Raw genomic sequence first — 24,669 nt, 5'->3', positions numbered from 1 at the left:
ATCTTCAAAAAGCAATAGATTTCTCTCTCCTTGCCACGTGGACCAATGGTTGTGTGACACCTGTGGCGTGTCTAAATGTTGTCTGAATCTGTTGTCTACATATCATTTTCCTTATTTTATTTTGCCTCTTGATTTACTTATATGCTCATATTTCATTCTTTTTATATGTTTTTTTATTTATGAAAAAAATCACCAAATTATTATTTCTATTATTATTTTTCAAATGCTTTGTTTCATTATGAAGAAAAAAGTGTAACTCTATTTTGTCTAATTTGATATTAAAACATTAGTTTTATATTTTTTTCTTTCTCATGAGTCTTTTATACAGTAGTTTTTCATGAACATAAATATAGTTAATTATTATGTATTTTTGTTAACTTAATTTTAATTTTAGTTTGATTATTATAAACTTTTGTTTAATAATTATATCTCTCAATATTTAATTATATTTTCATTTTTTATTTTTTAGTTTTGATTTTTTTTTAAATAGACATACTTATGAAGAATAAAAGAATAATATATGTTTTAAATGTGATAAAAGGAAAATTAAATGTGAAGATCAAAACAATATAATTTCTTCACTTATATTCTAAACCATAATATTAATGATCTAATTATTTATTTCTTTTATAAGTGATAATAATTAAATATATAAATTTTGACTGTTTTAGTTCTTTCAAAATTTGTTAAGATTCACGCTGCTTATTTGATTAGTGTTTTAATTTATATTCTAATAAAGTTTAATCAAGTTTCAAATTCCTCATAAATTTAGGTAATTTAGTTAAATTTTTATTAAAATATCTTATTTTATTCAATATTTAAATTATTTATATTTTCAATTGATCTTTGTTGTTTAATTTGTATATAAACTATTTAATGAAAAAAATTAGGAAATCACATGATATTAACAAAAAAATGTTAATAAAGACTCAATTAAAAGTAATTTAATTTATAATTTAATCTAAATTAAGCCTTATATAATTATTTGGCTTTGCACACTCTTATTTGATAATATGGGTGACCAAGTGAGTTTTGACAAGTCTATCAATATGTATGATAGAAAACTATCTCTTAATTGAATACAATTTATGAAGTTTGGAATTCAAAGCACATTAAGATCATAAGTTTGGTTCATAATTATAGAATAGATTTATGCAATTAAAAGTATTTATAGTTTTCTACTAACTTTAATAGTTTATAACTATTGTTGGCTTGGTTGAGTGAATTCACTAAATGAGCTTAATCTTTTTTCAATTTTCAAGTTATTTTGGGCTTGATGTCTTTTGGTTTTCTTTTAAGATTTCTTAGGTTGTTTAAATATATGTGTCTGACACCAAATACATTTGTAGTCCAAGATTGAATTCTTTGTGTCATATCTTTCTTAAAATATTAATTTATTAGATTTTGGCATCTATAACTCTGGTTCTTATCAAAGATGGCAATTTTTGTGACGAATCTTCATTGACTTATCAATATGCTAGATTGTGACATCTCTATCAATGTCTTATTTCGTGTTTTTCTCTGATTTATTTTTGTTTATGCCTATTGAGGATTCAAATTAAAAAATGATCATACTTTTTCTTAGATAGGATCGTATCATCCGACATTAAACTGTACCATCTTGTATATGGATTGTATTAATGTTAGCCTATCAAAATTTTGTGTCAAGTTAAAGCCTACAATATGCTAACTCACCTTTCTCTAGTCTCTGTAATATGTCAAAATATTAGACTTGTCAATATGTTTTTTCTAAATTAAAAATTAAATTTGAAAAATAATTAAAAAATAATAATTTTTACGGTATTATATTATTTCCTAGTTAAACAACACATTTTAAGATCTGTCTGATGAAGAAAATAATGTTGTTATTGCACAACATGCACTCACACATTTTTAACACACATTGGAAGTGTACTTATGTCTACTACATTAGCCAGCAAGGTACATTTGATGTACCTATTACTATTATCTGACTTAAAATTTGTGTCTAATTTTAGTCGGGTCTACAGTATTAGCATCTTTGTATCATGCATTGGATCACAATATTGATGTGAGGCAAGACAATATCAGAGGATGCATGGTGTTATTACAGTGTTTGGTTTAGGAATGAATTATATGCATTTCTTCCCAAGTTCACCTATTAAGTAACGAAGCTATTGGTTTAAGGCTTGGTCTTCCCCTGACCAAAAGGTACAACAATTTTTTATTATTATACAAGTGTTAAGATATATCTCAAACAATTTTTGATACAACATCTAATGTTTACACCATTAGATGATCATATATGTTGAATGCTTTAACCAAATGATGAATTTATTAATGAGTTGATAAATGATAAAATGTTTTGAATACATAATATAACTTAAACGTTTGTCAAAGTTTAAAACATTAAATGACCTTTAATGCATGTATGATAATGTGCTTTGATGTTGTATACCTTGTTCTTAATATTTGTACAAATCACAAAAAGTACAAAGACTTAAGATCATCAACTGCACACAAGATAAAGACGTTGAAAGATATGAAAAACATTAAAGAAATGTTTCCCCTAAAGACTTCTACTTTGACACATTGTACAAGCTCCGTTTTGACAAAAGCTATGACAAAACACTGTACCTATGTAAAGTATACCTCAGTTTGACTTCTCACCTAAAAAGGCTATCAACCCAACAAGAAGTCATCACTTTTTATCTAACAGGCATGTTTCAAGAAAGTTATGAATAGATGAAAGCTTGAAGAGAAAAAAAAAGATAACATAGAGATAATTTAAATGTTAAAACAAGCTTGTTATTACTCTGCTCATATATTGTTTGAAGCTTACACTTGAAAAGAAATATTTGCAAGATTCTTATATTGTTTTGTATAGAAAAATTATCCTCTCATTGAGGGTTATCAATCTGTATTTCATCTTAATACTGATTGTATTGTAATTCTGAAGAGAATTAAAACACTTAGTGTTTAGCTTAGTTTAGTTAAACAATCTAGACATTTGTATAGGGTTATAGCAGGAGTCGTAAGAATATTTTGATACCAAAAGTGATTAAACTCGAACTAATCTTGTTACTAGGTGAACCAATAGTGGTGTTAATAATCGGTATAAAGCTAGGAAGATAAAACTTGTGTAATCTTCATAAACATTAGTAAAATCCCTTAAGAGTTCTTAAGAGAAAATTGGACGTAATTCAAATTCAATCAACTAGTAAAAATACGTGTTTAACTATCATTCTCTTTAAAACCTTTTCCATATACAATATTCATAAAAACCAGCGTCTAAACATTTTGTTTAGAGTATATATCACTTAAATTCATAGACTTTGTTTTGCAAAGAACTTTAAAAATATTATTCACCCTAGCCAACTTAGTCTAAATCGATATTAATTATCAAGATTTTAATTATTTACTTTTTATTGATTCTAAATTAATCTTTACTTTCAAATCAGACACTAATTTAGAATTAATAATAACAAATAGTTAATGTTAAAATCAATTTCCATTTTAATTCAAAAATTAATTATAATTTTTATTAATAATATAATTTTTCTTTACATATTAATGATTTTTAATTTATAAAATAATGTCTTATACTAAATTATTTTTTAATGTATGATTGTTTTTTCATAATTTCACACACACACACATATATATATATATATATATATATATATATATATATTACATTTTTGTTTTAAAAAACATATATATAACACACAAACTTATTAAATGAAAGAAGAAATGAAAAAAAAAAAAGAGTAATGGAGATGCAGGGGATCGAACCCTGTACCTCCCGCATGCAAAGCGGGCGCTCTACCATTTGAGCTACATCCCCATTTCTTGTTATATTATGACGGTTGTAGTTTATTAAAACTAAATAAAGAAACATACATAAGCTTTAACAATGTAAGTAAAACATAAAACCTTTTAAGTCAAACATATTTTTCTAAAATCAATTTTATAGTCACGTGATATATTTGAATGTTTTTATTCTAAAATCAAGTTAATATTAACATAAAGTATAACATTAAAATTTCTCTTTTCCAAAATTAGTTTATCATTTTAATTAAGTTTAATCAAATTTTGAATCCCTCGTAAACTTAGGTATTTTAATTTTTTTTATAAAACTATTTTGTTTGATTAAAAACTTAAATTTTTTGTTATTAATTGATATTTTTTTTTAATTTTTATATTATTTAACTAAAAAAAAAAGGAAACCGTTTGAGCATTCAATCAAACAAAAAAATATTTCGGACTCAATTAAAAATAGTGAAATTTTTATCTTAATTAAACTTTATTATAATTATTTCACTTTGCACACCCTTATTATAATAATAGATGACAAATTGAATCTCCTTAATCAATCTGTCAGTCTATCAAACCTGCAGCTCACTTTGTCTTAATCCGTCTAATATTTGTCTCAATCCATCTAATATGTTAAATTGTCGTATGAAATATAAAGTAAGTTTGATTGACTTGTCAATTTTTTTTTCTAAATTAAAATTTTAAATTTAAAAATAATTTAAATATTAATTTTCCTGTATTATACTATTTGAGATACATGTATAATATATATTATAACTTAAGTTCATAATACTTATAAATTAAGTTTAATTATTAATTATAACAAAATAATTTACCATATAAACCTAATTAGAATCAATAATTAATTATTTAAAATTTTATATAATTAAATGTGCTTTTAATATCATAACAAATTGTAAAAATTAAAAATAAAATAAAAAAGAAGTTGAAAAAATTATGTCAAGCTATCTTTTAACAAAATAAATCAAAATTCTCAACTTCTTTTCCCATATGAGTCAATAGAACAAGTAATTTTGTCATTATTCCTATTTGATAAGAAGTGTCTAAAAGTGATTTATATTAAACCTTATCTTATAGAATGATTTTTATTATATTCATAAAAGATGAACTGAAATATATACAATGCACCTTTGAAAAATATTTTTCTTAACTTTGAATTTACAAGCTGAAGTATTAATATATAATGAATAATGACTAAATGAAAGAGAAAATATTTATTTTTGTACATTTTCTAAATTATTTTCCATATTAATTATACAATTGCAAGACAAGGTGCAAGCTAGCTAGTAAAATTTTAAACCAAATCAGGTGTCCATCACATCCTAAAAGTTTAAATAAATTAACGGAAAATGATATTTTAACACCATTTGTTGACACTATTTTGATACTGTACACGTGTCGAAATGTGATTGGACGATTTCAAATTAAAAAAGTTAAGATAGGGGTATATTTGGAAGAGAAAAACCAAAATTTGTTTTTTTAATTTAAAATCGTCCAATCACATTTTGACACGTGTACAGTGTCAAAATGATGTCAAAAATTGGTGTCAATATATCATTTTCCATAAACTAAAACACAGGTTTAAACAGAAGCTTTTGAATCATGGCCTTCCCATGTAGGTTAGAACTTTCATTCTTCAAACGCCCCAATCACTAATTTTTCTTGTCTCTGTGATCTCCGGGGGACCCAGAAGCGCTTTTGGGGCTAGAAAGTGGCAAAGGTGGTTGAAGAAACATCAAACTTCCTGCTTGTGAATTAGCTGGTGATTTGTTCAAGAAGCTTGAAGCACACCCATTGACTTTTGAAGATGAAGGTGGAAGCAATTCACCCCACTTTATTTTCTGAATCAGATTTTCTACAGTACCTTGGTTTCCCTGAATGCTTCCTGAGCCAATAACTGAAGAAAGTGCCGCTGCCAAAGCTGACTGAAAATTAGGGTCTGCAGTGATTACTTTCGTTGCTGCAGCTATGGTGTCCGGCAGAGGAGGGATTGAATTGTTGTTCCTTTGCATGAAGGAACTGTAGATGTTCTCCATAGGTTGTTGTTTACCAAGGTTTATGTTGCCAAGGACATTGACATTGGCATTGGTATTCCTGTTGTTATTATATGGTTGATTGTTGTAGGTGAAAAAGCCGTTGGTCCAAGAAGTTGTGTTAGATTGGGAGGAAGTGAAGCTGAGGCTTGTGGAAGGAGGGTACCTGTGAGGGTTGTAGTTTGAATTTGAAGTGAATTTGACAAAAGGAGGTGAAGAGGATGATGGATTGGAAGTGAGGTCGAGAGTGATGGTGGGATGTGAAGGTGAAGATGAGAGTGAAGGATGAGAAAGGTAGTATTGGTTTGGTTGGGAAGAATCTGAGAGGGAAAAGTTGATTCCATGAAGATCTGCAGCAGTGGTAGTGATGTTTGGAGAAGTTCTTGATCCAGACAATAGCATGGAAGCAGCTGCGGAAGTGGTGGAAGCCATGGCCGTTGCAGAAAGAGGAAGAGGGTGGTTGTGGATTCCTTCGTAGGTGGTGATTAATATCGACATGTCTTGAGCACATCTTTGTACCTTAAGTGTTACATATATGGTAACAGTTAGGTTAAATCGGGTGTTAAAGTAACATTTTCCTATATAAATTTGTTCTATGCTATTACAAAAAGATTGTAAAACAGTAACACTTCTATCTTTACTAATTATAAAAGGGAAATAATATATAGTAACGATGTTTAAATGTAACTTAAACATTGTTTTATTTATGAAAATATTTAATGTAATTAAATTAAAAAAACTAAATTGTTAAAGTTTTAAATAGAAACAAACTCTAATTTAATATTAAAGTTTAGAAATTATAAATATATTTAATTTCATAAAAGAAATAGTAATATATGCATTAGTGTTAACAAGATAATATAATATATGTTGAAATATCATTGTCCAAATTTCATGTAGTAAGTTATCTTGATATTTGTTAAAATAAAAATTTTCTCTTCTCTTAATTTTTTTTATCCTTTATCTTTTTATTTTTAAATTCTTAATATTATGTACAAGTTAAAATACAAAAAAAAATCAAATACATTATTTAAAAAATTTAATATATATCACTGAAACAAATTAACAATAATATTTGGTAAAATTAATATTAAAAATATTATTATAATTAGTTTCAATTATTATATAACATATTTTGTAAAAGTATTTTTTATATTATATCAACATAAAAATTATAATAATATTATCTATTATTATTATAATCATTTTTATAATTATAATTAGTTGTAAACTATTGTTATCTAGAAAATTAAATAATACTAATTATATTATTATAAGAATACTAATATTGTTAATATTGATTTTATCATCGTAATTATTAAATATTTAACTCTTTTAAATAATATATTGAAACTTTTTTAATATTTAACTTGTAAGGAATATAAAAAAATAAATAAAATTAGTAAATGAGACAATTACAAGAGAGAGAAAAGAATTTGACAAATGTGATCATAACTCACTAATATATACACCATTAATTATTTTAACACTAATCTATTGACATATAATACAATATATTATATACAGCATACTTCTATAAAGTATTAGAGGCTAGGGTTTGGTATACAATTAAAGTACGTGTATGTATCATCACTCAAAAATTATATTTAAAATAAAATTATTTTTTGTAAAATTACGCCACGTACAATAATAAAAGATATTTTACATTTTCTTGTTTAATTAGACTATATGAAAGATAAACAAAATAACACAAAACCCTTTTTTCTTTCTCCTTCCACTTTGAAAAGAAAAAGAAAAAAAATTGATTAGGCTAAAAATATATATAGCATCCTTATTATTATTATTATTATTATAATATATATATATATATATATATATATATATATTATATGAATTATTTGTGTCATTCTGTGTACACATTTTTCCCCTTTTTACTGTATCAAACTACAAATATTATCTTAATTTGTCAGACCGTGATATATTGACTATTTTTTTCCTAATTTGTATTATCTTTTTAACTTTTGTTTTCTTAGAGGAAAATAGAATGTTTTGACATCACTTTTTCTTTCACATCCATATAATAACAGTAAATAATAATATATTAAGTTAAGTTACTTAATTAAAATATAAATTAAATTATTGAATTTAAAATCAATAGAGTGAGTTGAAAATATATGAGATGTGAAATAATCACTCTCTTTTCTCAAACCACACAAAAACAACTATTAGGTCTCCATGAATCGTATTTCATAAAAGTAAAAGAAAAGAGGTGAAAAAATTCAAATGAATTGGAATGTGAACATATTATCATTGATTTCAAACCTATAATAAATAGAATAATGATAGTTTGGTATACATTTATATTTATTTGATAAAAAAAGGATAAAATGATTATAAAAATAATGAATTTTTGTATTTCAGAAAGAAAAAAATATTTTTGATACATATTTTTTTATAATATTTTGACATAGTATGTATATTTTGTTTTCACTTGTGTTTACGTATTTTAAATTTGATAAAAAAAATAATACATATTGTAAAAAAATGTGTTAATACATTATTATATCTTTTTAGAAAGAAAAAGGAATAAAAATTAAAGCAAAAAAAATTAAAAATTAAAGAAAGATAATATGAATGTAATAAGTGATAGAAAATAGAGTGGTAAATACCTGTTTTCTCACTGGGCATGATGGTGCAACTGTGCAACGATAATAAGCTCGAGGACAAGGATTTCCCTTTGAAATCTTCTGCCCATATTTCCTCCATTGACATCCATCGTTCAACTGTTTCAACCAAACCAAACAATAACACTTTTTCATTATCCAACTTTTATAACAAAAGTAAAATCAAAAAGTTGCGTAGAATGATACGAGGTATTTACAGTTGGGGTGTCGCATCTTGCTCTCACACAAACTCTTGCTTTCTTGGCAGGGTTTTGCTCACCAATCTCATCTCTATTTGTCTTCTGTCCCTTGCTTTCTCCACCACCTTCTTCTTTTACCACTTCTTCAACACTATTGCTAGGGCTTCCAGATTTTGATGTTTCCAACTTCCACTCCAATCCAAGGGACAACCCTTCTTTATCTTCTTCCTCTTTCAATGTTTTAGGGACTTTCCCTTTCTCGTTGCTTCTTGGAATTCCAATTCTTCCAAGACTCAGGGAAACCAGTTCTGATTCCTCCATCGCTTCTTCATCTTCACCATCATTCTTCGCTTTCTCTTCTTCAACTATACTCTGGAATTGCATTTGCAGTGTTCGGTAATCATTTAGTATTCTGTTCAAACGCATCTTTAATCTTTGGTTTTCTTCTATCACTTCACCCATTTCGGCTTTCGCATTTTCAAGTTCATCACCCTGCAACCATGTATATAGATCAGACCAATCATACTATAATTTAATCATCAATATTATAATTATTCAACAATCTAACCTCTTTTGGCCCAGCCTCGACGGTGGATCTTTCGGGAGTAGCCAGAGCTGGTTCCTGTGAACTAAAAAAGTCAATAAATGCATATACAAATGCAATTTAATTTCTCATTATTTTTCCTTTGTTCTTTATCTAACTAGGGTTACCAAGCCTTATACGTTGAAAGTGTACATGTAATGATGCTCAAGAATTTTTGCCCTTCTTTTGATATAAGAAGAACTGAGAATTTTTCGGGTTTGCATGTGCAATGAATTGTCATATTTTAGATATCGATAACATGATTGCTAGCTTTCCTGCACATGCATGAGTCAACTTTAAAGACCCAGATAAACTATTAAAATTCTTTTCAAAAGCTATTAAAATGGTGTGTGCTGAATTATATACGTGCATATGGACATGTGTTTTACTTTCAACCGAGTTCAATTTTCATCAAACCAAACAATTAACAAATATTAGTGTTAAGGATGAGCACTGTGCTGCACCAGATCGATCCAGTATTAAGGTAAATATATGTAGAAACTCATTCTATGCATATCTTTGATAAATTAAATATCACTATAGATCTCTTGCAAGTATATCAAATTATTGGAACCTCTTACAAGCTAATTAAGCTGCTTTAGTGCAACCTCAAACGCTTATTTTATGTTTCTAATAATTTGATAAACCGTGTTTTAGTGTATTAAAATGTTATGGTCAATATATATAATTTCGATACCCCATCAAAGAGAAATATATACCATACTCATAACGAAATATCTATATCATAGAGGAACATAAGATGCAGTCTTTATTTAGTATATCAAGTCATTAAATAACAACAAGGATTCATAATCTTCCACCAAATTTTATTTTTTTTTCAATCTACTTCAACAATTAAGTTTTTATTTGTAGACCTAATTTAATTGAACATGAACACACAATTAAAACTGGATTAATTTTAACCAAATATCGCATAAATAAAAAGGTTTGAACCGTAAGTTTAATCAGAAAATCGATTATGGAAGTGCTAACGAGATGGAATATTAATTGTAGGCGTTGAGAAAGAAGAAGAATTTGGAGATGAGAACAGTTTGATTGTTCTTTTAAACCTTTTTGACTAAATTAAGAAATCGAAAGCCACAGACAGAAACATATATTTTGTGAAGAGTAATAGCATAGAATTATTTTCACCTGCATAAGAATCTCTTGTTGACGAGGATGTTGTTCATCTGGAGGACTTGATTGAGTTGTGTTGTCTTCCTTGAGCTGGTGAGAGGATGTTTGAGAAGGAAACTGCATATTGAGAAAAGAAGTTTTGTTTGTTGGGTCAGCAAAGATGGTCCCTCTTGGTGTGTTAATATAGAGAGAGAGAGAGAGAAGGTGGATGAAGTATTTGACTATTGAAAATAAAAGGAAAGGGTAGCCAACACGGATACAGACGTAGAAGTATAAAATGTCAAACATAGGGCAATCCAGTTGCACTAAAAGAAAAGAAGAAAAAGGAAGTATTGTTTCAATGAGGAGAATATGTGTATATAATAAGTGGAAGAATTCAACTTCAACGTTTGAGAAAAGATGTCCGAGAAAGTGAAAGAGGGGTTGAAGCCGCAATGGTCGGACACCGCCTACTATACAAGTGGCATCGTTGAACTTTCGAACATTGCATCAGTCACATGGGGCCGAGTTCCCTTTCACATGGTCAAACTTTTCCCACTCCCCGTCACCAAATTAACCTTTTCTTTACGAACCACCACGATATTTTAACAATTTTTTTTAACAATTTTTTAACAACAGATTATGTGTTACTATTTGATCGATTCATATATTTAAAACAGACTTCTTTAGACTGTTTTTAACAATTTTTTAACAACAGATTATGTATCACTATTTGATCGATTCATATATTTAAGAAGACATGTTTAGACTTTTTTTAACAATTTTTTAACAACTCACTATTTGATCAATTCATATATCTAACATACCAATCACAAGCGGACACATTAACAGTTGTTAAAAAAAGTTGTTAAAGGTTACATGTTCCTTTCTTTACACCAACATTTTTCCCCCTTCCAATCTTTCTAACCAGCATAACATTATTTTTTTAAACTTTGTACGGACAACTTTGCTTCTTAATTTTGTTTTTTGCTATTTCACATCTAACTAACTTCAAATTTGCTTTCAAAATCTCATCTTGTAATATAAATTTTATTTTAGAGATTTTGTAAAACTGACTTAAGACTTTATATTTTCAAAAGAAAGTATAACTATATTGCCACTCTTATCAAAATTTCTCTTTAGATTCTGAATTTTTTTAAGTTAAATGAAATTAAACATAAATATGGTAAAAGACACCATAATCAAGTATATTTTATGTTTTGATCATGGAGTTCAAGTTAATTATTTAGTAGGTCACTTGTATCTTAAATGTCCAAATGTTTGTCTTTATCGTCCTTCATTTTAGAATTTTGTTTAATCAAATTAGGTTAACTGCACAAAGTATTGTGATGTGTAGAGTTGTCAAAACGGGTAACTCGGTTCAACTCGGCCCAGTCCACCACGGGTTGATCGCTTAGTGAGTCAACTCCACCTGATTCATTTATTAGCGAGCCAAAAAGATCTGAACCCGGCTCGACCTACCACGGGTTGGTAGGTAAACGGGTTGGCTCACTAGCCTATTTAATTACAATTTCTTTTAAAATAAAAAAAAATTATAAACTTTCTATATTCAATTTTAAACAAATTTCACTCCCAAAAAAAATGTTAAACTGAAGACAATTCAAAATAATAATAAAAAGTACAATATAATCCAAATGTCATCCAAAAACAAACACAAAAAACATACAAAAAAACCTGCTCCTTGAAGAATTTCAGTGAAGAAGTGAGAGTGATAGCACCGTAAATGAGAGCATGTTCCGTGAGGGTGATTTGTGAGAACAGATGTTACTTTTTTGGTATACACAGTGAATGAAGAGAGTATTTTATTTTTTAGGATTTCATAAATAAAATAATAAATTAAAAAAATAAAATTAGGTAGGTGGGTTGGCGGGCCAACCCGGTCCACCACAGGTTCAACCCGCATGAGCCGGGTTTAAATGAGTCGGGTTGAAATCTGATCCGCTTAAAAAAAATTCAATTTTTTCAAACTCAATCCGGCTCGAACCTGTGGTGAGCCGGGTTGACTCGCGGGTTGTGACCCTTTTTGACGGCTCTAATGATGTGAAAGTCGATAAAAATTCGACAGTTCTAATAAATAATGCATATTAAATATTATCACATATCTTTTTATCTCAAACTTATTTCATCATAAATTAATCAGTATTATATTTTAATCATTTTAATAGGTGACCGTTCATAGGTTAATGTCATTTCGTTCCAAAATAACTATTAAGATCATGTTTGTAAAGTGGTTAACCGTTTGCACCATCTATCTGAAATTAATCGAAGGATTATATTATACACTTTAAATTAAAGATTGTAACTAAAAATATTTAAAAAATAAATAAAGGGTGACAAAATGGGTTACGAATTATGCACCAGTTTATTTGTTAAAATTTTGACGACTTAGGTGTTAGTAACTTGCTGTGGTCTGTTTATCTGTTAAAGTGACGGACCATAGATGAAATAAATGAATTAGTTAACAGACTTTTTGAAATTAAAAATTAAAATAATCCGTTTAGATGCCCTAATTTAAGTTGATTTGGGAGAAGTGACTTTGAGATTAGTAAATACCTGGAATACATGAAACAAATCATCTGAGAGTCTGACTTTAAAACTAATTAAATAATAGCAACCATCAAAGTTTTCTACTACCAAGACCACGCTATCCCCTTTTACTTTTCTGTTTTTGGGATATTATACATAGAGCAATGATAATACATTTTTACATTATTTTGAAACAGAGTATAAGAATAAAATAATAATAAAAATATAAAATTTTTTATTTCTTTTAAAAATAAAAAATAATAATATTAATATGTAAAAGAATATTTTTTTTTCGTTCTCTTTCCTGACAAAGAGTGCAATAGACGTCCAGATATAGAGAGAGAGAGAGAGCAGTGGGTCAATAGTAGGTTGTACCAGAATAACGCTTCCTCATTGGTGCATGTTAAGGATAGTTATCTAGGGTTTCAAACCACTGCCTTTATAGTACAAGGATAGAGTCAAAATTTAAAAAGTCAAATCAAAAAATAAACAAACTTCATTTAATTATTATTCTTATTCCACACACACACATATATATATATATATATATATATATATATATATACTCAAATTGATATTTTTATGTTAATCATCATGTTTTAGAAAAGAAAATGTAAATTATGTTAAAAATCCACTATCAATTGAGACCATTATCATTATTCTAAAAGTGACCATATATACTTGCATATATTCCCTAACGAAAAAATAGTATATTACGAAAAGATAATATTAAATCGTAATTATCATTACAAATACATTACCTCTAAAATCGTCACTCTTTAGATTATTTAACTTAGTGATGGAATTAGGGATAAAATTAGTTTATTGTTGAGAGTCTAATCTTTATTTTTATTAGCAACCAATTTCAAAGATTTTACTATTTAGGTATTATAATTTTTCGTCGTTATGCTTAATTTATTAATCACTGGAATATTCTCTTCTTAAGCAATCGAAAAATATAATTCTAGTTTTGGTCGCATAATTAATATAAATTTTGGTCTCTAGTATTGTTGTTAATGAGTTTTTCCCTTCCAACTGTAATAATTGATTTTTAGACAGTTAGCTCACTCTCTTCCAGTTTATATACCTTGTACTTACATTCATTTTTTATCAATGAGAAATATAACTCACATTTGAATACCTCTCCTCTCTGCATAATACTCTGCATAATTCGTCTCTGTTAGAAAACTCATTGCACTAAGAGTGGTATCTAGAGCAAGGTTCGAAATCGGGCGAGGACAGTTCAAGACGTGTCAAGAAGAATAACGTTCGTACGTAATGGCTGGGATGATGCATAGCAATCTGCCTGTCTTTGATGGCAAAGGATTCGACGACTGGTGTATCAAGATGGATGCGATCTTCGGTTTCCAAGAAGTGGATGAGATCGTAAGAAAAGGTTTCGAAGAACCCTCCAAGGATGACACAGAACCAGTCAAGAAGCAGTACAAGGAAAATCGAAAATTGGATTGTAAAGCGCGAATGCTGCTACATCAGTGCGTATTCGCAACAATCTTTCAGAAGATTTCAAAGGCTACTACGACGAAAGAGATTTGGGACATCTTACAGGATGGTTATGACAATTCTGGGAAAGTCAAGAAAGTTAGATTGCAGTCACTCCAAAGGCAGTTTGAGCTTCTCGCTATGAGCGAACAAGAAACAATTGTAGAGTACATTGGAAGAATCCAATTGATCGTGAATGCAATGAGAGGGTGCGACAAGGTAGTGAAGGACAAGAAAATTGTTGAAAAAATACTTCGAACACTAACCCCTCAATTTGATCATATAACTTTGACCATAGAAGCAACCAAGGATCTCGAGTAGATGAGGGTGGAGGAATTGCAGAATTCCTTAGAAGCGTTTGAGCAGAGATTAGTTGAAAGGAGGAATGCTGAAAAAGCTTCTCAAGGCGTGAGTCAAGCTTTACAAGCAAGAAATGATTACAAACCAAGAGGTCGTGGTAGAGGAAGAGGTCGTGCTCGAGGAGGTCGAGCTGGAGGCAGAAATTCAAATGGTGCTGATCAAAACGATGGAGGTGAAAGCAGTGAAAACAAGAGAGGTGGAAAGTGTTCAAGAGGCAGAGGAAGAAGCAAGACTGACAAAAGCAACATTCAATGTTACACATGCAGTAAGTTTAGTCATTACTCATCTGAATGCTGGCATAATGAAGAGGCAATGAAGAACAAAGGAAAAGAAGAAGCAAATCTTGTGCAAGATGCAGAAAGTTCTGACTCAGATCACGTACTATTGATGAGTGCTATCGATTCTCATAAAGAAATGTGTAACATCCCGGCAACTTACAGGGACTGTTGACTGCCCCCACACATCACCACGAGGCTTTCCAGTGTGTTTTATCCTCACTCGCACACTTTCCGGGAAAACTTCCCGGAAGGTCACCCATCCCAGAATTACTCCAGGCTAAGCACACTTAACCATGGAGTTCTTATGGGTTAGGCTACCTCCCGGAAAGTGTGCGAGTGAGGATAAAACACACTGGAAAGCCTCGTAGTGATGTGTGGGGGCAGTCAACAGTCCCTGTAAGTTGCCGGGATGTTACAAAATGCAGCGGTGGAATTTGGTGCAAAAAAATGATGTGAACGCGTGCAATGTGGTAACATGCAGCAGAGTCAAGTGTCACGAAGATATGGCAAACAGAACATTCAATGAAGACAGGTGTCATGCAAAAACGGTACACGTGTCGATGGCCAATGAAACCGACCATGTAGAAGATGAGGATTGCTGGTATTTAGATACAGCATGTTCCAATCACATGACGGGAAGAAGGGACTGGCTGTTGGATCTTGATCCGAAAGTCAAAAGTAGAGTGCGATTCGCTGATAATAGCGTTATCATGGCTGGAGGAGCTGGAAAGATCTTGATCAAACAGAAGGATGGAAGATCTGCGTATATGAACAACGTGCTATATGTCCCAAACATGAAGAGCAATCTGCTGAGTCTGGGACAACTTCTCGAGAAAGATTATATGATGAAGATGCATCAGAAGCACATGGAGGTGTTTGACGAAATGCAACGACTCGTACTCAAAGCCCCACTTGCAAAGAACAGAACGTTTAAGGTAAGGTTGGATGTTGTTGCTGTGCAATGTTTAACTGCAATAGATTTGAAGGAGGAAGCTTGGTTATGGCACTATCGTTTCAGCCATCTGAACTTTCGAAGTTTGAGCTTGCTGAAATCCAAGAATCTTGTGAAAGGGGTTCCAACAATCCAAAAGCCTGACAGGGTATGTGAAGGATGTGTTGTTGGAAAGCAAACCAGAACCGAATTCAAGAAAACCACATTCAAGAGAGCCAAACAACCTCTTGTTGTTGTCTACTCAGATGTGTGTTGACTTTTCAATGTGGAATCAATAGGAGGTAACAAATATTTCCTACTTTTTGTAGATGAGTTGACTAGGAAAGTTTGGATTTATCTGATTAAAGAAAAGAAAGATGTATACTCATGTTTTGTAAAATTTGCTACCATGGTGGAGAGGCAATCTGGTTTGCAGATCAAGACTCTCAGGACAGAAGGTGGTGGAGAGTTTAACTCTCATGAGATGGACAATTTTTGCATTAAGAATGACATCGTACATGAGGTGATAGCACCATATACACCGAAACATAATGGCATGGCTGAAAGGAGGAATAGGACGTTGCTTGATATGACCAGATGCTTACTTAAAGCAAAAGGACTACCACACTACTTATGGGGTGAAGCAGTGTCTACAACAACATATTTGTTAAATAGATGTCCAACAAGATCTTTGTCTGATTGCACTCCTGAGGAAGCCTGGTCAGGGGACAAACCAACTGCGAATCATCTGCGAGTTTTTGGATCCATGTGCTACAAACATGTTCCAGAGGAGAAGAGAAAAAAGCTCGATGATAGAAGTGAAATCTTTATCCTTGTGGGGTATCATTCAACAGGAGCATACAAGTTGTTCAGTCCAGAGAAGAAGCAAGTGAACATCAGCAGAGATGTAATTGTTGATGAAGAGGCCGTGTTTGATTGGCAGAAAGCAAATGATAAACCTGAAGCTGTATATGGTTGGCTGGAAGATGGTAGTACTTCTGCAAAACAGATTGATGGTGATAATGAAGAGAGTAATAGAAGATCTCAAAGAGAAGGAAGTAATAGAAGGTCTCAAAGAGTGAGGTTTCCCTCGACAAGATTGATTGACCATGAGGTGTTTGCAGATTGTGACATAACAGATTCGAGAGACTTGGTGCATCAAGCGTTTCTAGTTGATGCAGAGCCTATCAGCTGGAGACAAGCTATTGATAGAAAAGAATGGAAAGAAGCTATGGCGGAGGAGCTGAAGGCTATTGAGAAAAATAGAACCTGGGAGATGGTTGAACCACCTCAACATAAACAACCCATTGAGGTAAAGTGGGTGTTCAAGACCAAATACAAACCGAATGGTGATATTGCAAAGTTCAAGGCTAGGCTAGTAGCGAAGGGTTTCTTGCAAGAACCAGGAGTTGATTTCACAGATGTCTTTGCACCAGTTGCAAGGCTCGAGACTGTGAGATTAGTAGTTGTTGTTGTAAACTTCAGAAAATGGAGAATTTGGCAAATGGATGTTAAATCTGCATTTCTAAATGGACCATTGGAAGAAGAGGTCTACGTAAAACAGCCTCCGGGGTTTGTAAAGGAAGGCCAAGAGCAAAAAGTGTATAGGCTAAACAAAGCCTTATATGGTCTTAGGCAGGCACCTCGAGCCTGGAATAGTCACATTGATGCTCTACTCAACAGACTGGGCTTCCAGAAATGCAGTGTTGAATTTGGCGTTTATGTGAAAGTCATTGGACAACAAGGTATAATACTACTTTGCCTATATGTTGATGATCTGCTCATAACTGGTGATCCAGAGGATGAAATCGGAAAGTTCAAGGAGAGAATGAAAGAGGAATATGAGATGACTGATCTTGGCAGTCTTAGCTATTTCTTGGGGTTGGAATTTATGCAGAAGGAAGATGGAATGTTTCTCCACCAGAGAAAATATATATCTGAAGTTCTTAAGAGGTTTAATATGTCAGGATGCAATGGTACTGCAGTTCCAATGATGGCAAATTTGAAGCTTTCCATTCAAGCTGATGAAAAGAAGGTGGATGCTACTCTCTATAAGCAGATCGTAGGTTCTCTAAGATACATTTGTAACAGTAGGCCAGATATTAACTATGGAGTTGGGATAACAAGTAGATTTATGAATGATCCTAGGCAGTCACACCTAGTTGCTGCCAAGCACATCTTACGCTATCTGAAGGAGACAATTGATTTTGGATTATTCTTTCCAAAGAAGTCTGACAGTATAAGGGAAGCATTGGAGGTTTGGTGTGACTCTGACTGGAGTGGGGACAAGGATGGTAGAAGAAGCACATTCAATTATTTGTTTAAATACATGGGATCGACAATCTCACGGTGCTCCAAAAAACAGAATGTAGTTGCTTTATCCTCCTGTGAGGCTGAATATATTTCGGCAGCAAAAACGACTTGTCAGATTGTTTGGCTTGAAACAATACTTGATGAGTTGAAACTCGATTACAGGAAACCAGTACAGTTGCTAGTTGACAACAGATCTGCCATAAGCTTGTCTAGAAACCCTGTTTTTCATGGAAGAAGTAAACACATTGAGACAAAGTATCACTTTTTGAGAGATCAAGTTAATAAAAGTAGACTTGAGTTGATTCATTGCTGCACTGAAGATCAAGTGGCGGACGTTTTCACTAAACCACTAAGGCAAAACAGACTTGAGAAGCTACGTGACTTGCTTGGTGTTAGACTAATGGAAAACTCAGATTAAGGAGGGTGTATTGTTGTTAATACGGGTTTTTCCCTTCCAACTGTAATAACTGATTTTTAGACAGTTAGCTCACTCTCTTCCAGTTTATATACCTTGTACTTACGTTCATCTTTTATTAATGAGAAATATAACTCACATTTGAATACCTCTCCTCTTTGCATAATACTATGCATAATTCGTCTCTGTTAGAAAACTCACTACACTAAGATCTTATTTGTTTAATTACATCTTATTTGTTTAGTGTTTTCAAATTTATTTAAATGCCAATATTTTAAAAAAATGTAAATTGAAATGGTTAATTGGACGGCATATTCAATCACAACTCATGTCAATACTGTTAGTGATAATTTCTGTAACTAATGTTACTAATAATTTAATTTTAGAAAATATATAATGTTATGCATGTTAATAATTTCTAATTCACGTGTATTTTTACATATAATAACTAAGTTAAAAATTTTATAAAAAAATATCAATAAACTCATTATTTTGAAATTTTAGCTTAAAAGTTATGTTAATTTTTTATATGAATTAAATTAAATATTTATGTAATTTCTCTTTAACGAATAATATTTTGTATTAACATTATTACATAATTTTCGAACTTTATCGTTGATCCCATTCTTCTATCTTTGACTTGGTGTTTTCCATCAATTCCCAAACACTAGAAAGTCTATGAAACTATTTAGTTTCTATAAACTTAAATTTACGTTAAAAATACAATTAAACCAATCAACTATATTAAATTTAATCCAATTAAATACGAATGAATATGAAATAAACAAACCAACCTCTCAAACTTAGCTCCAATAGGTGTTGAGTCGCCCTTATTAATATTACTCCATTTTCTACATTATCTTTATTATGTTGCTCAAAAGCCCAATTTTCATTTAAAAAATTCCCAAGTTGTCATGGATCTGAATTCTCCCATGTTATTAATATCAGATAATTAACCCTAGCCGTTAGATACTGACAACTACGACATAAAACATCAAGAATTGGAAGGTGAGTAATGGTCTGGTCATAAAATTATAAATAAATTTTTTAATTTAACTTATATTGTACTTAACCAAAAAAAAATACTATGACTTTATTATATATAACTTATATATAAAGATGATATATCTATTTTTTTTACACATTTTTAAGATAATTTGAAAACTATATCTTCATATTAATTGACAACTATACATCTTGGTATCAAATGACAATGAAATACATGTTAAATAATATGCTTAATGTAATGCTCCTTCCGACTAATGCACCAAACCTCTCAAACTATTCAAAATTCTAAAACTCAAGACAATCATACAATGTTTACCAAACTTCCAAAATTAAGAATTGCAAGAGGGGAAAAAGAAGATTCAACAACACGAATGACAAGGAAACTATGATAAGATACATAGAGAGTTAAAATAATTAAGAAAAGAGAAAAAATTGCAGTTGTACTTTAACATTCAAATTAAAATTAATGATATTTAGCTTGAATTTCAAATATTTAATTATATTAAATACTTGTTTTTTATTTATATTATTTTTTTATACTATATTTTGATTTTTATTTTCGTAAAATGTATTTGTATAATATTTTTAAATTAAATTAAATAATTTAATATTTTTTTATCACATAACTATCTTTCTTTTATTTTTTTTAAAATAGTTAGTAAAATTGTTCGCTATCATAATAGTTTTTATTTTTTGCTGGAATAAACCAATTGTTTTTCTTGTAGTTGACTCTCTCTCGTCTTTATTACCATCACTATATCCACATGTATTTTATTTCTTCAATTAGACCCTTTTACAGTTGACACAATTTTTTTATTTTTTATTTAAAAATATATATTGTTTTATTCTAAAAAGTATAGAAAAATGAATATTTAAAACTATAGAAATATAAAAGACATTTTTTTTAAAAAAGATTTAATTAGAAAATATAAAAAATTAGAAAAGTAAAAATACAAAATATATTAATTTTTCATTGAAATTTATAAAATAGACAAATATTAAAATTTATTGAAAATTTTATTTGGAAAACAAATATAAAAAAAGAAGTTGGAGTTTTTCTATGAAATTCTTTTTTTTTTTAATTTTAAGAAGTTTGAGTATTATAAAATTTGTTTTTCCTTTTTTTGAAAATAATTTGAATAGCAAAAACCATTTAAAAATTCAGTTCATAATTTGATTCTTGAGAATAAAATTTTGACTAGTTTAAAGTGAACACTAGTGCGGAAAAGACTTTTAATGTCTGTTATTTTGAACTTTTTACGTTTGATCTCGATCCGACGTCTTTTATGGGAGACATTAATGGGACGTCGGACCCCACAGTCAGACGTCTATATAGACGTCGGACTACATAGGTCAGACGTCAATGTAGACGTTAGACTACACAAGTCAGACGTCTATTGTGGGAGCTTCAATGGGTAACCCATGGTGCCCTGTGTCATGGAATGCAGCTTCTATTCAAGCGCACTTTATATTTCCTTTTGTTCTTGTAGTTGTTCCATGAATCGTTGCTCCATTGATCTCATGCTCTGGTTGAGTCTTTCCTCCTACCGAAGATCCATCTTCCTCAATGTCTCTTGACTCATGGATTGAGTGTTTTTTTTTTGTGTGTAAAGCCAAAGTAATCACAAAATACTTTCACTTTAAAACTTAACTCAAGACATGAACAACCAAACACCATAATACATGATCATACAATATCATAAATACTTCTACACCATTCTAATAAGCAAAACATATCACAAGGTTATCATAAAACAAGGATAAAAAGAATAAAAACAGGTTTTGGACTAGTCGCTCAACATACCAAACTCGCTGTGCAAAAATAGAAACAATGGTTTTTACTCACTCACATTCGCTCAGCGCACCAAGTCTGTGCGCTCAGCTAAAGCTCATTCGCTCAGCGCACCAATTCTGTACACTCAGCTAAACTGAAAATTGTGATACACAGTATCAGACCCTAACCTCTCGCATAGCACCCCAAATCACTATGTGAGAGTTCCAAACAGTGACTCAGACTCTCCAAACACTCGCAAAGTGCACTTATTTTCTATTCGAATTAATTGACATTAAACCCAACCACACTACCAGTCGTATAACAACTAGATTCGCAAAGCGAATCACTAGACAGAGGGCAACCCTCTCTAATCACTCGCACAACGCATCAATTCACTATGTGAATCACTTAATAAATTGTGTCAAAATATAAACTTTAACAAATTAATCTTTTATAAAATAGCTTCAATTTTATATGTCTAAATAAAAAAATTGAAATATATTAAGTGAAATTTTAAATAATTATTCATGATTAATATTTTTTATCATTAATTTTATTTTGATCATTTGAATTTTAATAAAAATACTTAAATAAATTTTATTAATTATTATTAACGAGTATTTATAAATCAAATACCATGATACTCGTACACATCTTATTAGGAAGTGAATAATTAAATATTTGTACACATTACCCCAAATATCTAATAAGGATATATATCACTACAAATATTTTTTGTTGTTCCAAATCACATAATAACTATAAATAAGAATAATGTATTATTATACATATGAATGCAAAATTCACTTCATAATATATTATAATATTAATTTTATAATATTGAATTAGACTTAAAATCTATTAATATATATATATATATATATATATATATATATATATATATATATATATATATATTTTTTTTTTTTTTTTTAATATATTTATTTTATTTATGATATTTTTGGAAATTATATTATTTATTCCTATTTAAAAGTTATCTATATAATAAATATATAATTTTAGTATTCATAGAATTTAAATTAACTTAGTTTTATTGTAAATATAATACTATTATGATTAAGAAAATTAATACCATTTCCATCGTTCAAATTGATTTTAAGCAATTATTTTCACTAAATTAATTTTACTTATTGTTAACACAAATAATAACTTCGGATGATTGGTATCTCCCTACACAATTACTCAAAACTCGATCACTTCCACCGTCCGTCCTCAATCTGACGTTGATCCTACTGGTCTCGACCGGCCGGGTACCTGTTAAAAGTATTCCGAAGCTCAAGTCAGTTCTCAATTCCACTTGTAGAGATAGAAAGAGAAAGTTATTGAGACAGAATAAATGCACAATAAATGTTCCTACCTACTATTACCTTTGACCTCTATTTATAGTTTTTGTGATGGGCCAATAATTAACTTTTCTTAATCATGGCCCAACCTTGGCCCAACTGTTTCTAATCCTAATTAGCTCATTAATGATGTTCCAATAATGATCCGGCCATTCGTTGCCAACTATCGATAAATAATCGATTGTCTGCTCTAGGGGTCGTCCGGTCAAACTGGACGCACTTCTGTGGAGGATATCATCAGGGTCCTTTCATATTATAGTACTATTGCCGGACGTCCTTTTACATTATGGTATTTAATGCCGGACGTCCTTCTATATAGTAATTCCGTTATGTCCGGACGTCCTCCCCGGTACAATAACAAATGTTTTTACCACCTTAATCGATTTATCGAATGAATATTTACATTATAAATACATTTGGTTATAAAATTTGTAATTACATATAGCTACATAACGAAGAAATTCAATTGTAAAATGAAATCAATCTACACATTTCTTCATATTTGACAAAAAAAAAATGATAATCATTTTACAACATATTTATCGATTAATGTTAAAAATATTAAATTTGTCAGTAAATAAAAATTTAAAATATATTGATAAATTATGTTTTTTCGATGGTTTTGTATTTTCATTGGTAAAACTATATTCATAATTTAATATTTATTTGTAGTGATTAAATAGAGTTTACAATTCAAATTATCAAACACAATATCCATATCTTCTATAATTGTATAATTATCAATATAGCATATTATGGATAGAAGAAACATTAAATCTTTAAATTTCAAGTTTCTATATCATCATTTTTGTAATGGGTCTTTTTAAGGAAAAAATCAATATTAGAGGGATTCAATAATTATGAATCTAAGTGTATTCTACAAAAGAAATTAAAATTATTTAAATAAAAAACTTTAAGATAATAGATTTTTATCATATAAAAGTGTTCAATTTCACATCTTTATTTAATGTATAATTTAGATTCACATTTAAATTCTTAATAGTTACTAATATCAACAAATGAATCTAAAAAACTAAGTGATATTTAAATTAGACAAGTCTACGAAAATTTTCTAACACTTAAATTAAACGAGTTATTAATAAAATAATATATCTATAATTAATAAACTGTTAAAATCTTTACACATTTATAATTTTTATAATTTTTTTCTTAAATGGCCTTAATTGAGAGTGTCCATCACAATCATAATATACTTAGTTGGTGCATAATCATTAATTTATTAGTTCAAATATATGTGAATATAAGAACAATGAAAGGTATAAACTATAAATTGATATTGACTGCAATTTCATATAGAACGTGTTGATTTGAAGCTTATCCATGTTGGAAGTCAACGTCATTGCATAAAAATACTTTTACCACTGATATTTACTAATAGATTAGGAACGTGTAACTAAATTTGTTAAAGTATTTAGTTCTATTATTGACAAACAAGATTAGTTTAGAGTTATTTAATAGTATTTTATCTATATACTTTGATTTGCGAAATTTCAAAAGTTATGCGTCAACAATAGCCAACTTTAGGTACCAAACAAAAAATATACCAAAATTCAAAGTTAATTAATATATATATATATATATATATATATATATATATATATATATATATATATATATATATATTAGAAAGTAGATTTAAGGTTAACTATAGATCTCGTTTGGATAGGTATCAATCATGGTTTTGATACTATATTAAAACGTGGATTTAAATGTAACTTAATCACACAAAATCAGCTTGAAAGATGGGATTCCTACTTATATATTATAACTTGGTTTTATTTCTAGT

The 24,669-nt window shown here is 29.6% G+C and overlaps 2 protein-coding genes and 1 non-coding gene across 3 annotated transcripts; 1 reads left to right on the top strand and 2 right to left on the bottom strand.

Moving 5' to 3' along the window:
• Positions 1–3,753: 3,753 nt before the first annotated feature.
• Positions 3,754–3,826, bottom strand: TRNAA-UGC. Its single transcript has one exon. It is a non-coding gene; the product is annotated as a tRNA-Ala (tRNA).
• Positions 3,827–5,315: 1,489 nt separating this feature from the next.
• LOC106778747 (probable WRKY transcription factor 61) lies at positions 5,316–10,547 on the bottom strand. The gene is made up of 5 exons (XM_022776304.1): positions 10,409–10,547; positions 9,242–9,295; positions 8,692–9,165; positions 8,480–8,593; positions 5,316–6,368 (listed from the first exon to the last, which is right to left on the bottom strand). The coding sequence occupies exons 1-5, from the start codon at positions 10,514–10,516 to the stop codon at positions 5,469–5,471; spliced, it is 1,650 nt and encodes a 549-aa protein (XP_022632025.1). The 5' UTR covers positions 10,517–10,547; the 3' UTR covers positions 5,316–5,468.
• Positions 10,548–15,560: 5,013 nt separating this feature from the next.
• LOC106778746 lies at positions 15,561–16,265 on the top strand. The gene has a single exon (XM_014666730.1). The coding sequence runs from the start codon at positions 15,561–15,563 to the stop codon at positions 16,263–16,265; it is 705 nt and encodes a 234-aa protein (XP_014522216.1).
• Positions 16,266–24,669: the final 8,404 nt, after the last annotated feature.

Source organism: Vigna radiata, unplaced genomic scaffold (assembly GCF_000741045.1).
Source record: "Vigna radiata var. radiata cultivar VC1973A unplaced genomic scaffold, Vradiata_ver6 scaffold_349, whole genome shotgun sequence".
Lineage (NCBI taxonomy): Eukaryota > Viridiplantae > Streptophyta > Magnoliopsida > Fabales > Fabaceae > Vigna > Vigna radiata.
The sequence above is the reverse complement of the archived record's forward strand: the minus strand, read 5'-3'. Positions and strand labels throughout refer to the sequence as shown.

What these genes read in the sequence shown, in the direction of transcription:
- LOC106778747 (XM_022776304.1), bottom strand. Translation starts at nt 10,516, where the DNA reads ATGCAGTTTCCTTCTCAAACATCCTCTCACCAGCTCAAGGAAGACAAC. An exon ending in TCGAGGCTGGGCCAAAAGAG is followed by an intron (nt 9,166 to 9,241) that starts GTTAGATTGTTG and finishes ACATGGTTGCAG; the next exon opens with GGTGATGAACTTGAAAATGC. An exon ending in CAAGATGCGACACCCCAACT is followed by an intron (nt 8,594 to 8,691) that starts GTAAATACCTCG and finishes TGGTTGAAACAG; the next exon opens with TTGAACGATGGATGTCAATG.
- LOC106778746 (XM_014666730.1), top strand. Translation starts at nt 15,561, where the DNA reads ATGGCAAACAGAACATTCAATGAAGACAGGTGTCATGCAAAAACGGTA.